The sequence below is a fragment of the Lithobates pipiens genome, unplaced genomic scaffold (genome assembly GCF_037356315.1).
Source record: "Lithobates pipiens isolate NorthernLeopardFrog02 unplaced genomic scaffold, aLitPip1_a1.2 Scaffold_28, whole genome shotgun sequence".
Classification (NCBI taxonomy): Eukaryota; Metazoa; Chordata; class Amphibia; order Anura; family Ranidae; genus Lithobates; species Lithobates pipiens.
In genome coordinates, this window is record NW_027507789.1 from 51,852,492 (window position 1) to 51,879,984 (window position 27,493).

The following is a 27,493-nucleotide window of genomic DNA, read 5'->3' on the forward strand; positions in this document are numbered from 1 at the left end:
CTGAACTTTATTTGGGGTTAATCAGAGACACTTTTAATGATGGCAGATGTGTACTGACTCTGAACACAGCTACACCCCCAGTTAAGAGGGTGTGTACACTTATACAACCACATTATTTTATTGAGTTGAACAGTTTATAGGTCACATTAAAGGTGGAAAAGGTTCTGAAAGTTATTTTTATTTGTTGTGGTTTTGTGTTTTATTTTTATTAATTTTTTTGTTTTTTTTCATCACAGAAACCTGACATTTTAACAGGGGGGTGCAGACTTTTTATATCCACTGTAGTCTGAAGTTTGAGGGCCTAACCTACAAATTGGCAGATCGAGTTCTTGCATAGTGGGGATGCTGAGGTCCTGAACTATGAATTTTAAATGCGGATCCCCAGCTCACTTAGTTCTCCAGGCAATCCCTAAACTTCATGAGGCTGCTGTTAAATAAGTTCCTTATGAGTCCTATATCTTTCTAGGTCTAGTGCAGGGGTGCCCAACCTCTTTAAGAGCAAGGGCCACTTAAGCAACTTGGTTACCAGTCGGGGGCTACAAATAGCGGATCGGGCGGATGACAGGTCACGGCTACTCTATAGGCCCTCCAAACCGATCCACCCAGATGGAAGAGGGTGAACTCCCTTCTCTTTTTTTTTTTTTCAGATTTTTAGGACCGGATTGGAGGCAGGCGGGAGTAAACGGACAAAAGTCTGTTTACATCTGCCGCTCTGTAGAGGTGAATTGAGGGTCCAATTGGGTAGGGCCGATCGTGTGAAAAGGGCCTAAACTGCTTTCACACTGATTACCCACACCGCGGGTGCAGGGTAGTGCTGTGGGTTAACTGAACTTTGCCATAGACTCTGCCTGTGGCAAAAGCCGGCGCTGTACAGGAAGCATCAGCTTATGGGCTCTGCTCTGCAGCCGTTTTCTTCTTCTACCACCAGCTTCATTCACAACACCGATGCTGTTGTATGACTGGTCGGCAACCTGCGATCTGGGCTTGCTAACTCGCCATTCCAGAGAAGGAGGTCGCGAGCCACATCAAAGGGCTCCACGGGCCACATGTGGCCCCCGGGCCACTGGTTGGCCACCCCTGGTCTAGTGTATCTATTCTCTCTGGCCTTATCACCATTGGTGTTCCTTCACTGTTGCTGTATGTGCCAATAACATGCATCTGAGGTGTTTGCAGAGAGTAGTTGATGGATTAGGTTAAGGCAGAGGTTTTGCGTCCTGTGCACAGGTCTGCCTTCGGGGGAGCCTCACCTAGTATTTGGGTGGGTCTGTTTCGGCAGACCTTCCAAAGAACGGGGTCCGCCTGGTTTCGGCCAGAAGGACCAAGTTTTAAGTGTTCTAGTCCCTGTCTGGAGCCTAACGCCCCGGGGGATTCAGGACAAGGCCCTCTGATTTCAGAGGTCTTGTGTATCCGCTGCACTTTTTTGTGTCACTCTGTGTGTGCACATTTTTTATGCTCCGGGTGAAGTTTTTGAGTGTGTTTTGCACGCCACAGGCTTTCAATAAAAAAAAAAAAAAAAAAAAAATAAAAAATAAAGTTTTGCGTCTGGTACGTTGAGTCTCGGGAAGCGTGTGCCCAGTGTCTGGAGTTTTGGAGACTATTTTGTGATCGGGGGGCTAGCAGGGTCAGGAACCTTCCTAAACGGGGAGTGAGAGGAAATCCCTGCAAATTAAGAAGAATTTAGGTTGACAACACAGGAGCACCATTAAAGAGGAAGTAAACCCTGATGAGTTTACTTCCTCTTTCATTCCCTGCAAAGGCAAAGCATAATGGACTACTATGCATCGCATAGTAGCCCATTATGTGTCACTTACCTGACACAGGAGCCAGCGAAGTCGCCGCTGTCCCCTGTAGTCCGCCGCATCCATCTTGTTGGTGGGGTCTCGCAGCTCCGCCGCTGTCATTCGGCGAAGCCGCGATGATGTCACTCCCGCGCATGCGCACGGGAGCCGACACGCGCGGCAACTCCGTCGCTGAGAATGCCACGCTCAGTGCGCCTGCGCGCCGCTGTCTACGGCGAATGCGCCGTAGACAGCGGTGCCCGTTTTCGGGCAAATATCTCCTAAACCATATAGGTTTAGGAGATATTGCTTGGACCTACAGGTAAGCCTTAACCACTTGCAGACCGGACCATTTTGCTGGTCAAAGACCAGACCACTTTTTGCGATTCGGCACTGCGTCGCTTTAACTGACAATTGCGCGGTCGTGCGACGTGGCTCCCAAACAAAATTGACGTCCTTTTTTTCCCACAAATAGAGCTTTCTTTTGGTGGTATTTGATCACCCCTGCGGTTTTTATTTTTTGCGCTATAAACAAAAGTAGAGCGACAATTTTGAAAAAAACGCATTATTTTTTACTTTTTGTTATAATATCCCCCAAAAATATATAAAAAAACATTTTTTTCCCTCAGTTTAGGCCGATACGTATTCTTCTACATATTTTTGGTAAAAAAAAATCGCAATAAGCGATTATTGATTGGTTTGCGCAAAAGTTATAGCGTTTACAAAATAGGGGTAGTTTTATAGTATTTTTATTAATAATTTTCTATTTTTTTTTTTTTACTAGTAATGGCGGCGATCAGCGATTTTTATTGTGACTGCGACATTGTGGGGGACCCATCGGACATTTTTGACACATTTTTGGGACCATTGTCATTTATACAGTAATCACTGCTATATAAATGCAGTGATTCCTGTGTAAATGACACTGGCAGTGAAAGGGTTAACCAGTGGGTGGCAGTGTAGGGGTTAAGTGTTCCTAGGGGTGTGTTACTAACTGTGGGGGGGTTGGGCTTTCATTTAGTGAACACTGATCTCTGCTCCAATCACATGGAGCAGAGATCAGCGTCACTAGTTGCTAGGCAGAATGGAGAAATGTTGTTTACACAGCATTTCCTCCATTCGGCCGCTCCGTGAGACGATCGCGGGGATGCCCGCGGCGATCGAGTCCGTGGGTCCCGTGACTGGACACACAGGGGTCCCGATGGCAGGGCGGCATTGAATATTGGACGTGCCTGTACGCCAATATGCCTGCCCGTGCCATTCTGTCAACGTACTTCGTCGTGCGCTGGTCGGGAAGTGGTTAATCTAGGCTTACCTGTAGGTCAAAGTGGTTTGCAAGGGTTTACGACCACTTTAAGAAATGGACAGTCTTGTCACCAAGGACCTTCATGGTGGTATCGCCAGATGCTGTTTTAATAAAAACTGCAGATTTAAAAAAATTAAATCCTTTTTGAAATTGCATTACCTTGGTAAACATCGTGAGAGACTTTAGTGGAAAGGTTATATGTACCTAAAATGAAAGTTATACTGAGGGAATTTCAGGGCACCAGTTGCAGTCTTTTCTTGGATAATGCTAGCTGCCTGGCTGATTTTTGTTTAAGGGGCACTGACTGGATACGATTTGGAATTTCTGATCTGTATGTGTGTTTGTTTCAAAACATCTGTTTCAATAGTGTTTGTGTTTTTTTTTGTTTTTTTAACAAGTGGTTAACTTGCAAAAGTTCCACCCATGCAGCGGCTAGCATTAAGCTTTTAACAGAAGTCGGCTCACAAGGAAAGCAAAAATAAGGTGATGCATAAACAGTAAAAAAAATGTAGCTAACACAACAGCAGTAAATAGTGTTCATGCGACCATAAGGGCCAAGGGGTCCCAGAGAGGTTTTCCCACAACTACGGGTCACCCCCTGGGCTCACCAATATCGCCAATATCCAAAAGGTGGTGCAATATACAGCCTAGACTGAACTGAAAAGGAAAAAGGCAAATAATTTAATTTGCAAAAACCTGTTAAAATTCCACCACCATATAGCCCCCGCTGTAATATCCACAATCTCCCCCACTGTAATATTGGCTGGGTATGGTAGGGTATTGGCAGGGTATGGAGGGATGGCTGCTTCCATCCGATCTCTTTCCCCCCCCCACTGTACAGGTTAGTACAGAGAGGGGAGAGAGGAACCGGCGTTGGAGCGATCACATTGTAAACGGCCTGGGTGTAGAAAGATGGCCGCCGCTTCAGAACTAGGCCGAAGCCGCTGCCTTTCCTAAGGCCGAGACTGCGGATCGTGGCATGTGCCGATCTGAGCGGGGTGACCCGTCCGAATCACGGATCGGTGACGATCCGTTGCACCCCTAGTGGAAGCCAGAAGAAAGTTAGGCAGAAGTGTGAATCTAGAGGAAAGGAGTTCCCGCACCTACCTAGTAGGGAGTTGGAGAAAGGATAAAGGAGTCTGGGGAAGAAAGGGACGCCAGAAGGATAGAGGCCAAGAGATGGGAAGAAGGTAAGGGTTTGGGAGCATCGGGACCATCCGTCATAGGCTGCCCAAGCTGGCTGGCGGGGGAGGGTAGGAAAGGTTTATTTCAGCCATGGTTCCAAAATTTTGAGAAACTTGGCATGAGTCGTTGCTGATGCTCAACATCTGTTCATTAAAGTGGTTGTAAACCCTTACAAACCACTTTGACCTACAGGTAAGCCTAGATTAAGGCTTACCTGTAGGTCCAAGCAATATCTCCTAAACCTATATGGTTTAGGAGATATCTGCCCGAAAACGGGCACCGCTGTCTACGGCACATGCGCCGTAGACAGCGGGGCGCAGGCACACTGAGCGCGGCATTTCCAAGAATGGAGCTGCCGCGCCTGTCGACTCCCATGCGCGGGAATGACGTCATCGCGGCTTCGCCGAATGACAGCGGCGGAGCTGCGAGACCCCACCAACAAGATGGATGCGGCGGACTACAGGGGACAGCGGCGACTTCGCTGGCTCCTGTGTCAGGTAAGTGACACATAATGGGCTACTGATTTGCCTTTACAGGGAATGAAAGAGGAAGTAAACTCATCAGGGTTTACTTCCTCTTTAAGCATAAACGTGGTCATGCGATCTCTCACTCCCTGAAAGGGGATGGATTTTTTTATTTATTTTTTCCAGGCTTGGGTAATTGTTCTTTTGGCTGACAGAAATGGATAACAGGCAAGCTTCTGTTGAGTGAACAGGCCTCCAGACAATGATATAAGGAAAACTTGGCTTCTTTTGGTATGGGCAGATAAAACAACGTGAATATGAGGCCAAATACACAAAACCAGAAGCTAATTAGTCTAGGATCCTTCCACCATATGCAGGTGGATCTCAAATAATTTGAATATAATCAAAAAGTTTATTTCAGTAATTCAATTCAAAAAGTGAAAAACCTAATATATTTTATAGATTCATTACACACAGTGCGATACATTTTAAACAATTTTTTTTTTTTTTCCTTTTTAATTTTGATCATTATGGCTTACAGCTAGTGAAAACCCAAAATTCTGTATCTCCGAAAATTAGAATATTCCAAAAGACCAATGAAAAAAAAAAAACGTTGGCTTACTGAAAATGTCCATGTATAGTATGCACTAGTACTTAGTCAGGGCTCCTTTTGCATAAATTACTGCATCAATGTGGCTTGGCATGAAGGGGATCAGCCTGTGGCACTGCTAAGGTGTTATGTATGCCCAGGTTGCTTTGATGACGGCCTTTAGTTCATCTGCATTGTTGGGTCTGGTGTATTCCATCTCCTTCTTGACAATACCCCACAGATTCTCTCTAGGTCAGGTGAATTTGCTGCCCAATCAGGCACCATGATACCATGATCATTAAACCAGGTATTGGTACTTTTGGCAGTATAGGCAGGTGCCAAGTCCTGCTGGAAAATGACATCGGCTTCTCCATAAAGCTGGTCAGCAGATAGAAGTCTATTTCAGTTGGCAAGTCTCATTCCTACTGAGCATGTCAGGACTTCTAATCTGTAAACCTGTTCACTGGATCAGCCAGAGAATTCAAATTTTTTAGAAGGCGAGATCAGGAATGGCCGCCTTCATGCTCTCCATACGTGTGCTTTTAAATCTTGCATTAGAACATGCTTCCTATGTTGTCATAATGTGTAGGAAGGTTTTATATAATACTATACACAGTATAGTTGCTTCAGCTAGAGGCTTTTCTTTTGATACTTTTTGTTAGTGTTGGCCCGGATGTGACCCAAACCTGCTCCTGGGATTCAGGTTTAGCCAGTGGACAGAACCCAACTTCTCTCCAGTCCTAGGGAAAACAATCAGCCTCCACATCTAAATAAAGGAACAAGAAAGCATTGTATTTGTCAAGAGTTGCAAGGCACACAGCCACATAAAAAGCTGCATTCATAAGAATAGGAGAAACACATCCCGGGATAAAAATTTCTTGTATGCTTCCATAATTTCTGGTTAGGCATTCCTAACATTTCTATGTGTGCCTTAGATGTACAGTATCTGAACTGAAGAACACAGTCGTCCGCAGAAGGTGAGTACAGACTAAAGCACTTCGCTACTGTATAGCAAGGGCAAACATTCATAGAGCGACTGGATGAATTTAGATCCAGGTATTGGCAGGCTGGTTGTACACAAGTCAATCTATCGACTTGTGTACAACCAGCCTGTCTGGATTTTTCCTGTATGATCAGTGCCATTGGCTATAGTGGGCAACACTGATCAGTGTATTCGGATGGCAGGGATGGCTCCCCACTGTTAGAATATAAAGGCACAGGAGGAGTGATTCCTCCATCTACATTGATGTGTGGATGGGGAATCTGATCTGTGTGTGTGTGTATCAGTGGTGGTGTGTCCATAAGGGCACATGGGCACCGCCCCCTCTCTCCTGCCACCCCCTCTATCACCAATAGATAGATTCATGCATTGCATGAACTTTAAAGGCAGTCTGTAGGGTTAAGTATTTAGCTGTTCCACCCTCTCTAGGAAGGCTGTCCACCAAGTTTAGAAGTGTGTGTGTGTGTGTGTGTGTGTGTGTGTGTGTGTGTATGTATGTATGGGAATGTTTGATCATTCTTCCAGAAGCGTATTTGTGAGGTCAGGCACTGATGTTGGACAAGAAGGCCTAGCTCACAGTCTCCGCTTTCATTTTCCCCCCTGAAGGTGCTCTTTCGGGTTGAGGTTCAGACTCTCTGTGCAGGCCAGTCAAGTTCCTCCACCCCAAAGCTCGTCCATGTCTTTATAGACCTTGCTTTGTGAACTGTTCCAAATGATTTGGTGAAAGGGGGGTTCTAGTGTGGGGTTGTTTTTCAGGGGTTGGGCTTGTCCCCCTAGTACCAGTGAAGTGAATGCTTAAGGTGTTGGTATACCAAGACATTTTGGACAATTTCATGCTTCCAACTTTGTGGGAACAGTTTGGGGATGGTCCCTTCCTGTTCCAACATGACTGCGCTAGTGCACAAAGGAACTTTTGTACAACCACCTGCTATGGCTGGCAACACTGATCACTGTGTTCTGATGGCTGCCGTGAGAACACCGTAGCACAATGGGAGTGATTTACACCTCCACCTCCCAGCAGACACCCAGTTTGCAATCACTGCCTCCCTCCCTTGACAGATGTATGGGAGCTGCCATTGCTAATGGGCGGCACAGTGGTGTAGTGGGTAGCACTCTCACCTAGCAGTAAGAAGGGTCGCTGGTTCAGATCCCAACCACGACACTACCTGCCTGGAGTTTGCATGTTCTCCCTGTGCCTGCGTGGGTTTCCTCCGGGTACTCCGGTTTCCTCCCACACTCCAAAGACATGCAGGTAGGTTAATTGGCTTATGTCCAAAATTGGCCCTAGTATATAAATGGGGACCTTGGATTGTGGGCTCCTTGAGGGTAGGGACCAATGTGAGTGTGCAATGTACAGGGATAGGGACAATTGTAGACACTCAGGTTGAACTGGATGGACTGGTGTCTTTATTCAACCTAAATTCTAAAAATGCTCCTTGCTTGGCTGTGTTGGGCATCCAGTATGTTTTGAGGGACACACCTGCAGCATCTTTATACTTTTTCAGGTCAATGACCCAAAGTATTGGTGACAAAGCATTAGCATGGCAGCCAGGCAACTAGTCATTGGTGTCTGAGATAACCTCAGCCAAGCGGGTAGTGCATGGTTTTCAAGTTAGTCATTAGACTTCCAGTAAGGGAGGGAGTAACGAAGCACAGCCATTGTGTAACACTGCAGTACTAGAACTAGAGACACAATCGTCCTCTTCAAAACTCAAGTTTTTCAAAAAAAAAATTTAATTTTTTTAAATAAACCTTTTTAAGATCATTAAACTCGCATTTAAGTGTCCGACCCGACACTGGGAATAGCTGGCATATGTGTTCCTGATCACCTCTGGCCGCTCAGCTTGGTATGCAAGCCGTGAGTGTTATCCTGGATAGCGTGTTGATATCAGTCCTTGCCCCGTCCTGCGTGTTTCGTCATGCAACATCTTCCCGGGGCGGCAGGTTGTCTGAAGTCTCCACGCCATTTTTATATATGGGCAAACGGCCCTGAGATTTGGTCAACTCGCTGTGACGCTGATTGTGGACCCAAAACTGTATTTATACATGCATAATATCACAGATTGAATTCCAACATGCTATATACTATCACTTATACAAAAAGCTAAACAAATGTACTTTTGAAAATATACGCAGTTAATACAGCAATGTGTAATATTTAGACACATAATTAAAAAAATAGCTCTAAATCTATATCAATTCATCAATGGTATAAGAAAGCTGAATATATGCAAATGAAAAAATTTACTCCAATAATGTTTTTATGTTTTTTTTTTTTAACGGCCAGATACAGAACAAAAGAACTTTATTCCATACTCCCGCAAACAGAAATATCCTCTAATATATTCCATTATATATTCCTATAAATGTTAGTACCAATAGCACAAGGTACTGTGAGACTGTGTTCCCAAAATAGCCAGAGTGTGTTATAAATGTAAGGTGCATAAATCAGAAATTGGTCAGAAAACAATTAAAGTCTATATCAGGGATATGCAATTAGCGGACCTTCAGCTGTTGCAAAACTACAAGTCCCATCATGCCTTTGCCTCTGGGTGTCATGCTTGGGGCTGTCAGTCTTGCTATGCCTCATGGGACTTGTAGTTCTGCAACAGCTGGAGGTCCGCTAATTGCAAATTCCTGGTCTATATGGATATTGAGTCCTTGTGGCTGTAAGGTCCCCTATCTATATACCTATTGTGTTTCTCTCCTTGATACCTCTTTGAGCATATCTTACCACCTCCAATGCCCCATGATTCTATCACTCATAGAAGAAAAGCTTCTTGGGGTCGCTGTTGTATTTTTTTTAAAATTTTAAAATGTTGTGAAACGTTATGTTTCTCAAATCCTTATTCTTATCCTTCTTATTATTACTAGCATGCTCATTAATTCTCGTCTTTAATCTTCTGGTGGTTCTGGCATGGACATTCAAGTACGTAAACCACATGGGTACGATCACAAGTAATTAAAGACTTAAATTTATCATTTTTATCGTCGCTGAATGAGGGAAAACTTTTTTTTTTTTTCTCCCCTCCTTTAGTGCTATTGCAAACCTTGCATTTGTTGCACCAAAAAAAAATGGTTAACAGAGGAAGAACAATGATTTCAAGCACCGATCTCCTTTTAACCACTTTCAGACCGGACCATTTTGCTGGCTTAAGACCAGACCACTTTTTTGCGATTCGGCACAGCGGTGCTTTAACTGACAATTGCGCGGTCGTGCGACATGGCTCCCAAACAAAATTGACGTCCCTTTTTTTTTTATTTTTTATTTTTTATTTATTTTTTTTCCCACAAATAGAGCTTTCTTTTGGTGGTATTTGATCACCCCTGCAATTTTTCTTTTTTCCACTATAAACAAAAAGAGTGACAATTTAAAAAAAAAAAAAGCATTATTTTTTACTTTTTGCTATAATATCCCCCAAAAATATCAAAAAGAAAATTATAGCGTTTACAAAATAGGGGATAGTTTTATGGCATTTTTATTAATATTTTTTTTTTTTTTTTTACTAGTAATGGCGGTGATCAGGGATTTTTTTTTTTATTGTGACTGCGACATTATGGCGGACACATCAGACATTTTTTACACATTTTTGGGACCATTGTCATTTATACAGCAATCAGTGCTATACAAATGCACTGATTCCTGTGTAAATGACACTGGCAGTGAAGGGGTTAACCAAGGGGTAGCATTGTAGGGGTTAAGTGTGTCCTAGGGGCGTGTTACTAACTGTGGGGGGCTGGGCTGTGTGTTAGTGAACACTGATCTCCGCTCCAATCACAGGAAGCAGAGATCAGTGTCACTTGTTGCTAGGCAGAACGGGGAGATGCCGTTTACATCAGCATCTCCTCATTCAGCCTCCCCGTGAAACGATTGCGGGTATCCCCGTGGCAATCGAGTCCGTGGGACCTGCGACCGGTCTCACGGGGGTCCCGACCGGCGCGCCCGCGATGGCAGGGTGGCAAATACAAATGGACGTACCTGCATGCCAATTCGCCTGCCCGTGCCATTCTGCCGACATACATCGTTGTGCGCCAGTTGGGAAGTGGTTAATACGTCAAGTCTGTTATTCTAACTCAATTAGCATTACAGAGTGATTTCCAGCCTTGTCCTAATTAACACTGACACCTGTGTTAACGAGCGACTCACTGACATGTCAGCTGGTCCTTTTGCGGCAGGGCTTAAATGCAGTGAAAGCCCTCATTCACACTGAACGTGGGTTTGAAATCGTGCAAATTCAAACCCGCATTTCAGTGTGAGTTTGGGGGTGATTTGAAAGACATCTGTGTGGGTTCATGTACAGATGTCGAATGAAATCACCCCCAAAGTTGCCAAAAGTAGTGCAGGAACTACTTTTGGAAATTGGTGCATTGGCACAAATTGGGACAGTCCAATAGGCTGCGATTTGGCATGTCAATTCACTCTAATGTGAACGCAGGCGAGATTAGTTATTTTTTTTTTTTTTGGGGACATTTTCATGGCCAAGAAGGACTTTGCAATTAATTGCAATTCATCTGATCACTCTTCATAACATTCTGGAGTATGTGCAAATTGCCATCATAAAAACGGAGGAAGCAGACTTTGTGCAAACTAAAGTGGGAGTCCGCCGGGACTCCGCGTGTTTTTTTTTTTTTTTTTTTTTTAAAAGCCAGCAGCTACAAATACTGCAGCTGCTGACTTTTAAAATAGTGACACTTACCTGTCCAGCACGCCCGCGATGTCGGCACCCGAAGCCGATCTTTAGATCATCTCTCGGGTCCTGCCGCCGCCATCTTGGGTATGGGAATCAGGAAATGGAGCCTTTCGGCTTCATTTCCCGGTTCCCTACTGCGCATGCGCGAGTTGCGCTGCGCAATAAGGACGGTCCCCGCTGCCTCTGGGATCTGTGTGTTTCCCAGCAGGCAGCGGGGCACTTGCGGAAAGGGGCTTAATGTACGCCCCTTTCTGCAGAGAGCTATCCCGGAAGTGGGTACAGATACCTGTACTGTAGGGAGGGTTCCGATGAGCGGAAGGTCCACTTTAGGGTGGACCTCCGCTTTAATATGTCATTCTCCAAGCTTTTGGCCAAAGCTGTATGTCGCTGCTTATTTCTGAGTTTAGGGCACGCCTGATTGTACACAATGGGCATTTTGTCAGCAGTTCCCAGCCAATAATTCATGGCTGGGACCTGCTGATCAGCCTCAATATAGGGCTCTGTACAGAGGGATCTCTCCCTTTTTTTTTTTTTTGTTGTTTTTTATATAATAAAAAATAAAACCCAGTGCTAATGAAGTACCATCAAAAGAAAGTTCTATTTGTGTAAAGCGCAAAATGACCTAGTTATGAAGGGGGTAAAACCTTCTGGAGCTGAGGTAGTTAAATTCAGCTAATGTTAATACATAAACTATTGTTGAGCTGGCCATACCCTGAATGAAACTTGGCTTCTGACGAAGCGACCTGCTGGAAAGCTTTTGTTGATCAGCAGCCACTGATCCATGTATTCTGACAGCTCTGCATCCTGCTGTCCGCATACAATGCCCCCATGTGGGGGAATCCTCCATTCGCCTTGTTTGTGCGAATAAGGAAATCTTCACCCTTCTTTTTTTTTTTTTTTTTTTTTTTAACCCGCCTAACTGTCTATGGCCAGCTTTAGTCAGGAAAAGTTGTGTAATTGCCCTACGATTATAGGCAGACACTAAAGAGAATTTACAAATCTACTTCTGTTTTGAACAAGCAGTAGTAGTCGCGGTCATGTGCATTTTTCTATACATAATACTAATCCCATACTTCATAGTCTATCTTGGGAGTGCGCAACAGTGTAGCTACATTCTCCATGTGGTGGGGCCATGGAGAACAAATGTACTGTTTCTTTATTGTACATCATGGGACACAGCGCCTTAAGTAATTACTTAATGGGTTATAGACCACCTTCAGGTGATGGACACTGGTATACCCAATCCAGGAAGTTCACTATCAGTTCGCCAGTGTCTAAGGTGTTGGTCACGAGTGAAGATTTTCTCTGAGGAACCCCAGGAGGGATCCATGTTGGATTTAAATAGCCTCCATAGATCAGATTAATCCAAAGTGCCACTGTGGCCAAAGTGGATGGTACCTGGGGCCTCATATCCAAAGCACAAGGTTTTGCCTCTTTGTAGGGCTGGACCCAGGGCTCGGGTCTTGATACATTACCTAAAGCTTTCCTGGTGGAGCGCTTTTTACAGGTGCAAGGGAGTGGAACCGCAATCTCAAAGGACCCGGTCCTTGAAGGTTTGCTAAACACAGCCCGCCATGATGGATTGTCTGTTAATTCAGCAGATCCCGCTGCAGAGGTAAGGGAAGAAACTTGGGAACTAACAAGTCCATCTATGCTTTCTTCCATTAGGGAAAACATGTCATGCCTTAATGCTCCACTAGAGGGAGTCTATGCACACACCTTAGGACCCTTTCACACATGCAGACATTATGTCTGTATTTCAGCCATCCGTTTGCGGATGAAATACGGACATACATGCATTCCTATGGGATAGTGGTGTCTTGCCATTTAAGTTGACCGTGCTTTAGAAGTTGAAGTCAAATACAGCCTCATTTCCTGGCTGGAGGATATCCAGCATCACCTAACTTTTCTCACAAGGCTAAGGCCCCTTTCACACTTGTGCGATTTTGATGCGATTTGGGATCAGTGCTACTTTGTACAACTTTGCCACAACTTTGGCATTAACCAATGAAAACATACATGGTGTGAGGCAATTCCTTTTCCTGCCATAGTTGTTTCCAGTTCCTGGTTGGTGTCTTGTGACAGAATGTTTGCTACTCAATATATTGCCACAGGAGTTGTCATTGCTGCTGCAGCTCACGGATCAATCAAATGATTTGCTCATTATAAAGGACATCTCATAATTATTATTATTTTATTTTATTTTTTTTGGGCTATTTGGAGCACATTGCTGCTGAGAATAACCAGGAAGTGAATGTGTGGTAGAAAAATGTGCTTGGGAGGGGCTACTATGCTGAAAGGATTGGGTGGGACAAGGGTCAAAAAGCTGCTTGTGCTTACAAAGTCGTACTGAAATCGCGTTGATATTATTCGGGTACCATTTGCATACTATGTGAGGGTTTAACATTGAGGTCTATGGACATCATGGAAGTTGGACCAAAGTAGTGCAGGGACTACTTTGAAGTCGGCACGACTTAAAGTCATGCCAATATGAATGGTAATCATTGAAAAGCATGGAGATTAACTTGTCATGCGATTTTTGCAATACAAAATCGTGGGACAAGTCATATGAAAGGGGTCTAATGCTACATTCACACCTAAGCATTTCAAAGTTGCGTGTTTTTGTTCAGGTCCCTAATGTAAAAGGCAGAAAACCGCCTGTAATCTGCCCCAAAGAAGTGTCGTCTTCTTCGTCTTCTTCGTCTTCTTCGTCTTCTTCGTCTTCTTCGTCTTCTTCGTCTTCTTCGTCTTCTTCGTCTTCTTCGTCTTCTTCGTCTTCTTCTAGGATTTTGCTTGTTGGGTGTTTTATGAGCTGAAGACGCTCCAGTCCAAATGCAGCCTAAGGCTGGATTCACACCTATGCAGTTTTAGTGCTTTTTGCATTTTTGAAGACTTCCATTACAGAACATGTTCCATAGAAAACCATGTTAAATGGACTGTAGTGCAAATCTGCAAAAAGCACTAAAACTACATAGGTGTGAATCCAGCCTAAGTGTCCCTGGCCCACTCCTGTTATTCTAATTCATATACAACAGATTGAAGTGGTCCTAAAATCCCCCTTTTTTATAATCTGAATTCACTCTCTGCATTTAGATAATAAACTCCCTACTAACTACCTCCTTTGGGATTGTTGATCTTCTGTTTCTCCTGCAGCACTTACTGGTTCCTCCCACTGACCTTTCTCTACAGAACAGAGTAGTGACATGGCAGTCAGCAGGAGGAACAGTGAGCACTGCAGGGAAACAGGAGATTGACACTCCAGGAAGTGTCAGTTTCTTAAAATCCTCAGCAGGCCTCTTCATCAAAGCTGCATTCAGCACTGTGGGTAGTGGAAGAGGTAAGTATTTAGTGTCTTCTATACAGGTAAATCTTTCAAATGGAATGTTTAATTGTTATGCCTGTCATAAAGGACTCTTTATAATCGGCTTAGACTCAGATGTTGAATCTCATTCTAGATGGCATCCAAGTTTCTTAAGCATCTCCGTCCTTCCACACTTAAAGATCAAAGAGGCCCCGGACCACCTGAGGAACCGCCAGAGACTGCAGAGTTGGTGGATGATCCAGACATGGCAGTACGGCTGAGTGGGATGCTTAGTTTGAGTGAAGACAGCCTGGGCTCTGAGGAGAGTGATGGAACAGGTACTGAATTACTGGAGAAGAAAATGTCATCTCAAATTGCAGCTCAACAAATACCATGATACTTTTATTTATTTTTTATTTGCACCAACATCCAAATTTTCAGGGCAAGCTTTCAGGGTGTGCCCATTTCTTCAGGCCTCAAGCAATGTCAATATATAAATAGTTTTGTTTGGTACATTCTGCTGCCTCTGCTGTGACGGTGGAGCTTAAGCTTGTATTAACCATGCAAAACTGGAAAACGAGCTTACCGTCATGTGGATGTTCTTAACGTTCAGCTCAGGACACCCTTCCTGACCCAGCAGTTGGGGTGCAATTGACAAACATGGAAAATTAATCTCAAGCTCCCCATTTTAGGGCCTTTATGAAATTTTAAAGCAGCACCTCCTATTTTCCTTTTTTGCTGCTATGTACCTATTAAACTAAAAAAAAAAAGATATGGAATATTAGCCCTGCATCAGCTGCTCCATTTCCTGGGTTGAATGAAGGCAAGCATCATCCATACCATCTCCTGTGGTACCAGGCTGTCATGCGCACTCTCCCTGCAGGTGCTCCATATGCAACCTGGACTCACAGTAACCATCCTTGCGTATGGGCAAGGACTGAGTAAAAAGAGGAAGGAGCTGTGACCTCATTGGAGGGTCCTGAAGATTGCAGTAAAAAAAAATGTATAGGGTGTGTTTTTTTTTTGTTTTGTTTTTTTTCTCTAAAGATCTGTGGGAGATTGAACCTCCCACCCCCTCTTTTTTTTTTTTTTTTTCCTTCTATATATATATATATATATATATATATATATATTTTTTTTTTTTTGACAAATATAAAATCTGAAACAAAATTTTGTCTGGAGATAAATGTTAACGTAAACCTATCATGAGAGAATTATGAGGGCGGCCATTGCTAGCCTCCTTTTATGATCCACTATAGTCAGTATAATGAAGCGACTGCCCCTGGAACAAGTATGCAAATCAGGAAAGCCAGAGGCCCTTTTCTGCATACTTTTTGATCTGGTTAATCGACTTCAGGTATTGGAGCAAGAAAATCGGACAGCCAGGCATCTAGCATTTCTCAGACGTAATTGTCAGCAGTGGAAGCCTCAGTGTGGTGGTTATTTATTTTGCAATGGGTTCCTTTTATCACCAGATTAATATATGAAGGAAATGATGATGTCAAGTGAGCTATGATCACAATTTTTTTTTCCCATGACTTGTTTTTGCAGTTTTGTTTTTCGATTGAAACACTTTTACACATCAGTTTGTTATCTGTTAAAATAGATCATTAAGAGGTTGCTATACAAAAATACACAAAGTGCTCAGACAAAGGACATTTAATTTGTTTAGACTGGATTCGCATGCTAGGGTTAAGGATTGTACACACGATCAGAAAATCATACAAATACCGCTTTCAAAGTGATCATATGATAATCTGATTGTTGGCATACAGCTTTTGTCCAAATTTTTCAAAGGGACAAATACAAGTTTTTTTCTCGTATGATTCCAGATCGTAAGACTTTCGTTTTTAATCGGTACAGTTGTCCAAAAATGCAATAAGTTACGTCACTTCTGAATTTTTATTCTGTTGTTCGATAATTTTCTGTACTTTAGTAACCTCTTCATTTTCGATTTGGAGACTAGCATGCAAAAAACAAAACAAAAAAAAAAAAGATGATCATTCATCCGTTAATCTCAATGTGTGTAATAAGCTTTAGTGTTTTAATGAGCGTTGAACTAAAGCAGCCTTTTCGTTGTAAATGGGCTTCCAATGCACCCAACAATAAGCTCACCATATTTCCATTGTAATGTGTTGCAGTATGGGTGTGTTGCCCAATATTGTACAGTGGGATGGGATGACATTCCCAATGAATGGCACCATATTTGGAAGTATTTGTTGAAGCATGTTTTGGCTACCACAATCCAATTCCCACCAGGCACACTGTATGGAATGTGTATGCTTTTTTTTTTTTTTTTCTTTCTTTCTTTCTTTCTTCCATTTGCATCAGTTTATTCTGCAATCTAAAAAAACTTACTGATAGGATAGTCTGGATGAAAGACCATTACCTATTTCATTGTCATTAGCACCCCTACTATTGAGACCATTGCTGTGGGGTTCCTACCGAGCAACGCTAACCATACACATTACAATCTGATTATACAAATTATCTCCAGGAGCAAAGATTTAATAAAAGGGCTTGCCTTAAAAGAAACTTGGTGATTTTTTTGGATAGGTCCTTACATTAGATAGCTTTATGAAGGCTAAATCGGATTGAACATGGATGGCCAACGCATTCAGATTGTGCATTTGAGGTTAAAAACCTCTTTTGATTGTGTTCTCATTTACTGTATTTAAACATTCTCCCTCTCTTTCAGAAGGTAGATTGCTAGAGGAGCCGAATGCCCATCCTCTTCTAACACAACAACTGAAAGAGATGTGGGCACATACTCAAGAACATGACGTGCCCATCAGGTTGACGTTTGAGGTGACTGAGGCTAATATTGTGCGTGACATACATGCCAAGTATGTGGTGAGTACTGCAGAATGGTATGTTTCCTAATGACATATATAATATCAATGAATACCTGGTGGTGTTAGAAATAACGGCTTTTCTATTTTATAGTTTGTTCTTCTCTGCCCCGTTATCGCTAGATGAATCTGCAGAACACTGTTGTGTAATGGCTTGGTCACTTTAATCATGAAGGTCTATTTAAAAGTTATCATGTCAACCATTTTACATGTTTAACACTCCTACAGTGCTCCTTCTTCCCTTTTTTTTTTTTTCCTGCATCTAATGCCGCGTACACACGATCAGACTTTCTGGCGGACCAGAATCCGTCGGACAATTCGATAGTGTTTGGGCTCCAGCTGACTTTTTCTTTCCCAAAAGTCCGGCGGACCTAGAAATAAAACCGGTTTCAAATCTATGCGATGGACTCGCTACCAACTAAAAATCTGGAAAACCGTTTGTCTGTGTGCTGGTCCGACAGACCAAATACGACGCAAAGGCAGCTACTGGCTATTGAACGTCCTTGTTTAGTCCCATTTACGTCATCACGTTCAAAATGAACAGACTTAGTCCGGTCGTGTGTGGCCAAGTCTGTTTCGTTCAGAAAGTCAGTCGGACCTCCGCTCAAAGTCCGCCGGGAAGACCGTCGGACATAGTCCGTCAAAGTCTGGTCGTGTGTACGCGGCATAACACTTCCGGGAGTGTCTAAGGCATGATCTCCTGCTTTGGTACCGTTTGCTGGCCCCTACATCACTGCAGGACACAACAGTGATGTAGGTGCTGACAGATGGAATCAAACAGCCGGGGACTATCCATTCAACACCCTTAGAAGTGTTTGGTGCAAGGGTTTTCAGCTTCCATAGAGCTTTCAGAGAGTACACTGGTACATTTTGTCAGGTGATTTGACAGTTCAAAATCGCGTGACATTGCCAGCAATGGAACCGCTCAAATCATTGCAACTCAAGTCGCAGTGCCTTTGAAAAAAGTTCCTGCTTTACTTTTTTGGGATTTCATTGCAACTTGCATAGACTTCTGTTAAATGAAGTCTCAAGCTGCAATGAAATTGGAGGCCCAAATGACACTGATCCGTGGCTTTACAGTAGTGTGATTTCAAAGCTGCACTGGTGTTAACCAGGGCTATAGATTAGTGAAAGTACACCTGACACTTCCAGGGGTTATTGGATGCTTGGTCCCCTGCTGCATGTTGTACCATCCACTGGCCTTTACAGGATATATTGATTTATTTATTTTATTTTAAAAAATGCCTGCATCAAAAAAGCATGGAAAGTAGGTTATGATTTTCAATTGCCTAGTTCATACCAGTGCTTGCAGTTCCAGTGTGCTCAGTTCCAGAAAAAAAAGTAGAACGTGCTGCATTTTTCCTGCACTGGACTATACTGGAACACTGTTTGGGTGTGATCCCTTGCGCTACTAAATGAGTGAAAATAAATTAGATGTGCTAATATATAAAATATGTAAAACCACTGCAAGATCTAAAGTGTACACTAAACACAAAAAACTGTGAATATTAATAAAAATGATCTGCGCAGGTTAATAATACATAAATAATAAAGTGAAATAATCCCCAATGATGTGCAAAAATAAGTACAATGAATGAAATCCAAATAATGTGTGTGCACAAAGAGTCCAAATCGTGGTGATTAGTGACGATTATCATAAAAGTTCATACTAGTGATGAATCTTGTAAATATCTATGTTGTGAAAATGATGTTGTTCTTCGTGACTAAACCGTCAAGTAATGCTCACAGAGCTCTTACCTCCAAGTGGAGAAAGATGAGCCTCAAATCAATATCCTATGGTGGGATGAATATCTGCCGTCTGTGTTCCCAAACGATATCCCATATGGGCGATTCTGGATCTGGTCCACGATATTCTAAGCAAGCCTTCTGTTATGAGCTGGGTTAGCCTCCAAGTCTTGTGGTTTCCATGGTAAATGAGAAATAAAAGGGTAAAAGGGAAATAAAAGAAAACAGGCCACGGAACGTGGCTGGAAATTCGAGTAACTGGAAGTGACGCAAGGAATGTGTTTGACACGAGACAACACACAGATAAACTTGTTTTTTACTATTTGAATGTAAGAGGCTATTTGGTATTTTTAATAAACTGCATTATCATTATATATTACACTATGGGAGGCCTGTTTTTTCTTTTATTTACCTGAATGGCGAACACAAAATTTTAACCATGGAACCACAAGACTTGGAGGCTAACCCAGCTCATAACAGAGAGAAGACTTGCTCAGTAGATGGTGGACCATATCCAGAATCGCCCATACGGATATCGTTTGAGAACACGGACGGTAGATATTCCATCCCACCATAGGATATTGATTTTGAGGCTCATCTTTCTCCACTTGGAGGTAAGAGCTCTGTGAGCATTACGTGACAGTTTAGTCACGAAGATCAACATCATTTTCACAACATAGATATTTAATTACAAGATTCCACTACTATGAACTTTTATGATTATCGTCACTAACTAATCACCATGATTTGGACTCTTTGACACACACATTATTTGGGTTTCATTCATTGTGTTTATTTTTGGGCATCATTGTGGATTATTTCACGTTATTTATGTATTAGTAACCTGCGTGGATCATTTTTTATTTATATGTACTGGCAAAACGTATCAAAAGCCCTGGAACGCACATGTCCTTATTTAAAGGAGTTGTAAATGCAGAGGGTTTTAAAAATTTTTTTTTTCTTAATGCATTAAAAAAAAAAAAAAAACACCTGTGTGTAGCAGCCTATCCAGCACTCCCTAATTACTTACCTGAGCCCCATCTCTCTCCAGAGGTGTCTTAGCCACCCAGACTCTCCTCCTGATGACTTGGATCGAGTGCCCCCATAGCAAGCTGCTTGCTGTGGGGACACCCGACAGGAGGGGAGGGGCCAGGAGCAGCGAAGAGGGACCCAAGAAGAGGAGGATCCAGGCTGGTCTGTGCAAACCAACTGCACAGAAGAGGTAATTATAACATGTTTGTAAAGTCTGTTTTTTTAGTTTTGTTAAAACAATCACTTTAAGGTTAAGAAAAAAGGGGGAAAATGCGCTGGGCTGCGTCAAACGCAGATGAGCATCCGGATTGCATTTCTATGGTATGAATTGGCCTTAAGCCCTGGTTCACATTGATGTGTTCTGACATATCAAATCAGATGCCAAATTGGCGGCAATTGCCAGCAATGGCAGTGTCGAAATCGGTGCAACGCCGCATTTTCGGTGGCGCATCGACTCCCAAAAATAGTTCCTGTGCTACTTTGGGCGATTTTGCGGTGCAATTTCCATTGACATCTGTGCAGAAACCCGCACAGATGTCTCTGAAATCGCCCCCGAAGTCGGGACTGACATGCGGGATTGAAATCGTGCGACTTCATTCCCTCAGTCAGTGTGAACCAAGGCTAAAACTACTTTTTAGTATGCTATTAGAATCTGGACTTGAAGGCTGATCTTTGCCAAGTTCAATTTCCCTGTTTAATGAGCTTGATCTTGCTGGTCACGAAGTAACACTTTTTTTTTTTTTTTCTTGACATGGTGTTGGCAGTTAACAGGAACTGGCCCTTAACCTGGGGATGTAACCCTGGGAAGTCCCACGTCAGGCTGTTTACATTGACTGAGAAGTTTAGTAGGTCGTAGCTCGGGTTCCTTAGTCAACAGCTGTCTAGAGAGGTAGAGAGGTTGCTGACAACTATATTCTCCTTTCCAATACTACACCTCCGAATATCCTTCTGGCTAAAAATGCGAACTCAGTTTGTAGTGGTGGATTAAGCATATCTGTATAGAAATGTGGCTTGCATGCTTCTACAGTTTAACATCACATGTACCCTGCAGCCTTTACCACCCAGCAGCTCATTTATAGCATTATAATATAATTTTGTAGTTAGTCTGGGTACTGGAGGAACATATTACCCCCAACTATGGTGACCTGAGGTGTTCCATGGTGGCATTTAAGTGTATGCTTAAAAGAGGGCAAAAAGGACACGAACTAAGTACAGTAATGTGAGGCTTAATGGGTAAACATAACAACTAATCCAGCAAAGTTACAAAAGCTTGTTTACATTCCCGATCCTCACGTGGAAGTTAATGTATTTGATGGCATGAGATGGGACCCTTTTCTTGGATGCTGTGGACACCGCCCCGATCCTAAAGGAATGACCCGAAAACTGTTTCGGGTTTAACCCCCAATTTAGCAGTCGAAATTCTGACATGTGATTTGAGCTGTCCAGAAGCAAGAGGCTACGTGGGGAAAGGGAGCTATCGAGAGGGGCCGCTAAAAACATGGAGGAGAGCTGGTCCAAGACCTCAACTGGACACCAGAAAGCATTTGGTTTTGTTATAATTGACCACAAACCCTGACCTGTCTGACGGTTTTTGTTGTTGGTGAGACTACCTTTTGTAGTTCAGGTGCATTACAGCCAGCTTGGGACACCTTCCGGGGTCGGAGGAAACCAAAGTAACTAAGGAAAATAGCCGCCTTGAGGACAAGGCTGGGGCCTGACCCAAAGGGTGAAAGACAACAAATCCGCTATCCCACGGAAGATCTGGCCCGGCCAACCACTGACATCCAAATATATCTGAAAAACCCACTGAGGCTGCGGCATCAGAAAAAAATTCTGGGGGACATGGCCATAGGCAGATTGATAAACATGGTGTTACAGCTGCACAAGAACTGATTTCCCCCCCCCCCCCATGAGCAGATCCGCACGAGCATCGGCTTCTAATTTCATGGCCAAATCGGTGTCCTGATACAGGGGAAGAAGAGCCAACAGCCTGGAAATAAATGACCTGCCATGAGGAATAATCCTCATGGCAAAGTTGAGCATGCTTAACACCGACCAACTCCTTCTTGGAGCACACAGGGGACCTGACCAGATTGTGAATGAAGCCTCAAATCCTATTCAGCTTAACCTGAGGCAAACTGGCAACCATCCGGTCTGTGTCTAAGGAGATGCCTAAAAAGGTGATCACAGTGGAAGGCTCTTTAAACTTGTGAGCAGATAGGGGGACATTCAAATCCATGAACAGTTCTGTAAGTGCTATGAGGACCTTGGGAGACTGCTCAGGGCTTTCTAATAAAAAAAAAATCGTCCAAGTAGTGACTCGCCTTACGGCACCCTTTGCGATTGGACAATACCCAAACGAAGGCTGAGGCAAAAATATTAAAAAGCCAGGGACTACTCTTGGAGACAAATATCCATTTTGTGGCGCAATAATACTGGTCCCACCATTTGAACCCATGCCATTGCCAGAGGGAAGGTTTGATGGAGAGGACTTTCGAAGGCATCCAAAATATCCACTTTGGATAACCATGTGCCCCTACCTGACTGTAAAATGTGCTAAATGGTCAAGTCTACTGATGAATATAGCTGCAAAATTCCTCTGATGGAATAAGAGAATTTAGACTAGGTATGTGTGATGAATGAGGAAGTCGTAGAATAACCGACATGTATTCGAAAATTTACCCTTTACCACACAGATGGGGCTAACCCTCCACGTGCTGAATGGTGAACAAGAAAATAGCCAAGGGGTTTGTCATAGGGCCAACTCTATCTTTAATAATTCATCCACTAACTAGGCATTCCTGGCACCAGATAACAAATTGGCACACTCAAAAGACTCCAAAGGTAAAGTGGTGAGGCCTGTATGAAACCATCAAAAAAACTTTCCACAAGAAAATGCCTAAGAGCTGGGGGATGGGTGATGTACCCACCAGAAATCTAACCTGGATATGTTAACTCGGCTCAGTCATGATGAACTGGATGGCTTGATGGGATAGCAGATTTGGGGTGCACTCTGAAACAGTTGGCACAAATATGAAGGAGTCTGCATTGATTATAGTTGCAGACCATGTAGTTGAAGTTATTGCACAGCTGAGCCTTACCAAGATAATGACTGGGTCTGCCCAGTTTGTCAACCTGCCCCGATGGCCCTGTGGAGGAACCACTGGACCCCTGCCTGGTGGACCCAGTAGGTATGGGATGTTTCAGGTTGGGACACCAATTGGAGGTATGAGCAGATGAATGGCAATTACCACAAGTTGGAGACTTCTGACTGCCGAAATACCTACAGAATAGCTCCGTGTCTACATTGCTCCAACATGTAACTAACTGAAACTGCGCCCAAGTGGCAGCGACCTTTGCCAAAAATGATCAGTGGTAATCATAAAATGTAGAACCACCATATTTGTGGGCTACAAAAGCTCTACACAGGGAAGGAGGTGACAAACCTCGGACTTTTAATGGTATCAGGTACAAAATAGTTTATGAATACCAGTAATTATCAAAAAACAAACCATGGATAAAAATAAAATCTTACATTTATTAACAACTACATATATTGAAGTTATCTAAAAACAATCACAATAAATGTGGGTACATCCAAAAGACAGCAGAATTTCTACAATTCATTCAATTTGGGTCAGGATAACTTTTACCACACTCGACGTTTCACTCAATTCGAGTTTCATCAGGAGCTTTTAGTGGTACAAGTTGCTTGTAATACTGTTTTGGATAAGTACAGAAAAAGCGAGGAGAAAAATGTATTAAATATAGTTGGAACATTGCAAAGAGTGTTACAAAAACATATGATCAGGTATTATGGGTCAAACTAAGATAAATATATAAAGTATAATCAACACAAGGACATCAATAGCATGTGGTCATACAGTGGTGTGAAAGTGTTTGCCCCCTTCCTCATTTCCTGTTCCTTTGCATGTTTGTCACACTTAAGTGTTTCGGAACATCAAACCAATTTAAACAATAGTCAAGGACAACACAAGTAAACACAAAATGCAATTTGTAAATGAAGGTGTTTATTATTAAAGGTGAAAAAAAATCCAAACCATCATGGCCCTGTGTGAAAAAGTGATTGCCCCCCTTGTTAAAACATACTATAACTGTGGTTGTCCACACCTGAGTTCAATTTCTCTAGCCACACCCAGGCCTGATTATTGCCACACCTGTTCACAATCAAGGCATCACTTAAATAGGAGCTGCTTGACACAGTAAGGTCCACCAGAAGATCCTTAAAAGCTACACATCATGCCGAGACCCAAAGAAATTCAGGAACAATTGAGAAAGAAAGTAATTGAGATCGATCAGTCTGGAAAGGGTTATAAAGCCATTTCCAAAGCTTTGGGAATCCAGCGAACCACAGTGAGAGCCATTATCCACAAATGGCGAAGACATGGAACAGTGGTGAACCTTCCCAGGAGTGGCCGGCCGCCCAAAATTACCCCAAGAGCGCAGCGACGACTCATCCAAGAGGTCACAAAAGACCCCACAACAACGTCCAAGGAACTGCAGGCCTCACTTGCCTCAGTTAAGGTCAGCGTTCATGCCTCCACCATCAGGAAAAGACTGGGCAAAAATGGCCTGCATGGCAGAGTTCCAAGGAGAAAAACACTGCTGAGCAAAAAGAACATCAAAGCTCGTCTCAATTTCTCCACAACACATCTTGATGATCCCCAAGACTTTTGGGACAACATTCTGTGGACCGATGAGACAAAAGTGGAACTCTTTGGAAGGTGTGTGTCCAAGTATATCTGGCGTAGAAGGAACACTGCATTTCATAAAAAGAACATTATACCAACAGTAAAATATGGTGGTGGTAGTGTGATGGTCTGGGGCTGTTTTGCTGCTTCAGGACCTGGAAGACTTGCCGTGATAAAAGGAACTATGAATTCTGCTGTCTACCAAGAGATCCTGAAGGAGAATGTCCGACCATCTGTTCGTGTACTCAAGCTGAAACGAACTTGGGTTCTGCAGCAGGACAATGATCCTAAACACACCAGCAAGTCCACCACCGAATGGCTGAAGAAAAACAAAATGAAGACTTTGGAGTGGCCTAGCCAAAGTCCTGACCTGAATCCTATTGAGATGTTGTGGTATGACCTTTAAAAAGGCCGTTCATGCTCGAAAACCCTCTAATGTAACTGAATTAGGACAATTCTGCAAAGATGAGTGGGCCAAAATTCCTCCAGGACGCTGTAAAAGCATCATTGCACGTTATCGCAAACGCTTGGTTGCAGTTGTTGCTGCTAAGGGTGGCCCAACCAGTTATTAGGTTTAGGGGGCAATCACTTTTTCACACAGGGCCATGATGGTTTGGATTTTTTTTCACCTTTAATAATAAACACCTTCATTTACAAATTGCATTTTGTGTTTACTTGTGTTGTCCTTGACTATTGTTTAAATTGGTTTGATGTTCCGAAACACTTAAGTGTGACAAACATGCAAAGGAACAGGAAATGAGGAAGGGGGCAAACACTTTTTCACACCACTGTAGATATGGGAAATGCCAATCTCACCTCCAATATGTTAAAAAGAATGTTGAAAGTTCACAAATTGAAAGCTGAGAAATAAGGACAAAGAGGCCTCAAATAAGTGGGAGCGCCAGGATATTAGATGCTTGCGGAGAGACCTTCCAAAAGTTGAGGTCTGAAATTTCACATAAGAAAAAAATATATAATGTTTTTTAAGAATATAAATTATCAGTGTCGCAAAATTTGCGACCACTCAAAAGGTAACAAAAAACACCAACAAAGAGATTGTTTGTTTGTTTGTTTGTTTGTTTGTTATTTAAAAATGACTGGTAGAATCAATAGGACAATGAGAAAGGGCCCCAGTGGCCAATCTGTAGCATACTGACTCTGCTACTAAGTGTCAATTTTGCATCAGGCTAAATAAACAGTGATATGTGACCAATCTGTAACGAGTAAAGAAAAAAATAAAAATGTTTGGGTTTTAAAAATAATCCAAAATTATATTATTGTTATACGGAGTTGCAAATAATGCTGCCAATCTAAGACTGAACTTCTTACCCCAGTGAAGTGTATACCGAGACATCCACATTGGCCGTCTCTCACAGAGGATATTAGGCACAGGGGAGCTGCCTTAAAGCCCCATACACACTATCAGTTTTTCCTTCAGATTTACCAAAACCATATAATATGAGGTCAAACCTTATGAGTTTTAATTGGTATGCAATCAGGCAGGCCCTTGTACTACATGGTTTTGGTATATCTGAAGGAAAAAATCAGCAGAAAATCTGATAATGTGTATGGGGCATTAAGAAGGATCTCGCCGAGTCGTGGGTGGAAATGACACTGCACCGGATGTTTGGAAACCCGGGGAGAGGTGCCGCGCATGCGTGTGATGGCGCAGACCAACATCAGCCGCGCATAGCGGCCATCTTTGAAACTCCGCTGGCCCCACCAACAGGTGAGGGAGGGGAGTCCAATGAGCCTTTCCGCGCATGAGCAAAATTACGCTAATCAACTATTTGTGGGCTAGATCCACCACCTTGTTGAGATACAGGTCGATATCCTCTCTCCTGTTAGGACTGCCGGCACGAATAACGTCCCTATAAATATCAAAGGAGAGAACAAATTCTGCTATGCTCAGTTTGCGATTAAGCCTCGGATCCCTGGTTTTGACGAACACTGAGACTTCCCTGCAAGCTTAAGCCTTGCTCTCAACAATGTGCTGCGAAGCTATGAGAAGGGATGCCAGGTTGATGTCCTTCCCCCTCCAGAATGTATTTTTTCAGATTTGCTGGGATAAAGTGCGCAGGAGATACGGAAGGTAGTACTGATAGTGGTAAAGGAACAGCAAGAGGTAACGGCACACTGGTATTACCTACAGAGGTTCCGGATGGCCTATAGAAGCTGCTGAAACTTCCACTGTGGCTGGACAGGCCTCCATCATGTCCATCCTATCTTGTAACTGCTGAAGTGGAGAGCGTATTTAAAACTGTATGGATCTGAGTCAGAGATGTGAGTAACGACACGTGCTCTGGACTGGTGGATGGTTGCGGCTGGGTCAGGTTTGGAAACAGAAGTCTGAACAACTCCGCTTTAATGGCTGTGGCCAAGAATGTAATGCCCCTGCGTTGGAGTTCAGCGATGGGCTTTGGAATAGTCCAGTTTCTCAGGGATGGAGTGCTTCTGTGCTCCCGTGCTCCGAGCCCAGGCATGGACTGGCCATCGGGACTACCGGGAGATTCCGGGTGGGCCGATGGCTCAGTGGGCTGGTCTGGTGCAGTCCTGGAGCCGCTCCTCTGACAGTGAGTGATCGTGATTTCACTCCTGTCAGAAGGAGCAGCTCCATCACTTGCCGGAGAGCGCATTAGGTGTTATGCTACCTCCAGCCTGCAGGGGGAGATAGAAAGTGGCAGACTTTCCTTCCTCTCTCCCCTATCACTTGTTATCACATGACTGGAGAGAGGAAGAAAAGCTACCTTCAAAACTGTGAGTACACATGGGAGGAGAGGGAGGACACTCTGATGTGAAGGGTGCTTCTGGTGGGGACTCTGATGTGAAGGGGGCTG

General features: G+C 43.3%; 1 protein-coding gene across 2 annotated transcripts in view; it reads left to right on the forward strand.

Moving 5' to 3' along the window:
• Positions 1-27,493, forward strand: part of SNX21 (sorting nexin family member 21) — a 53,974-nt gene that overhangs the window by 12,559 nt on the left and 13,922 nt on the right. For both annotated transcript variants that reach the window (XM_077459218.1, XM_077459219.1), the window contains exons 2-3: positions 14,469-14,652; positions 17,013-17,167. In XM_077459218.1, the coding sequence (XP_077315344.1) occupies positions 14,469-14,652; positions 17,013-17,167 (339 nt within the window). The remainder of the gene's footprint in view (positions 1-14,468; positions 14,653-17,012; positions 17,168-27,493) is intronic.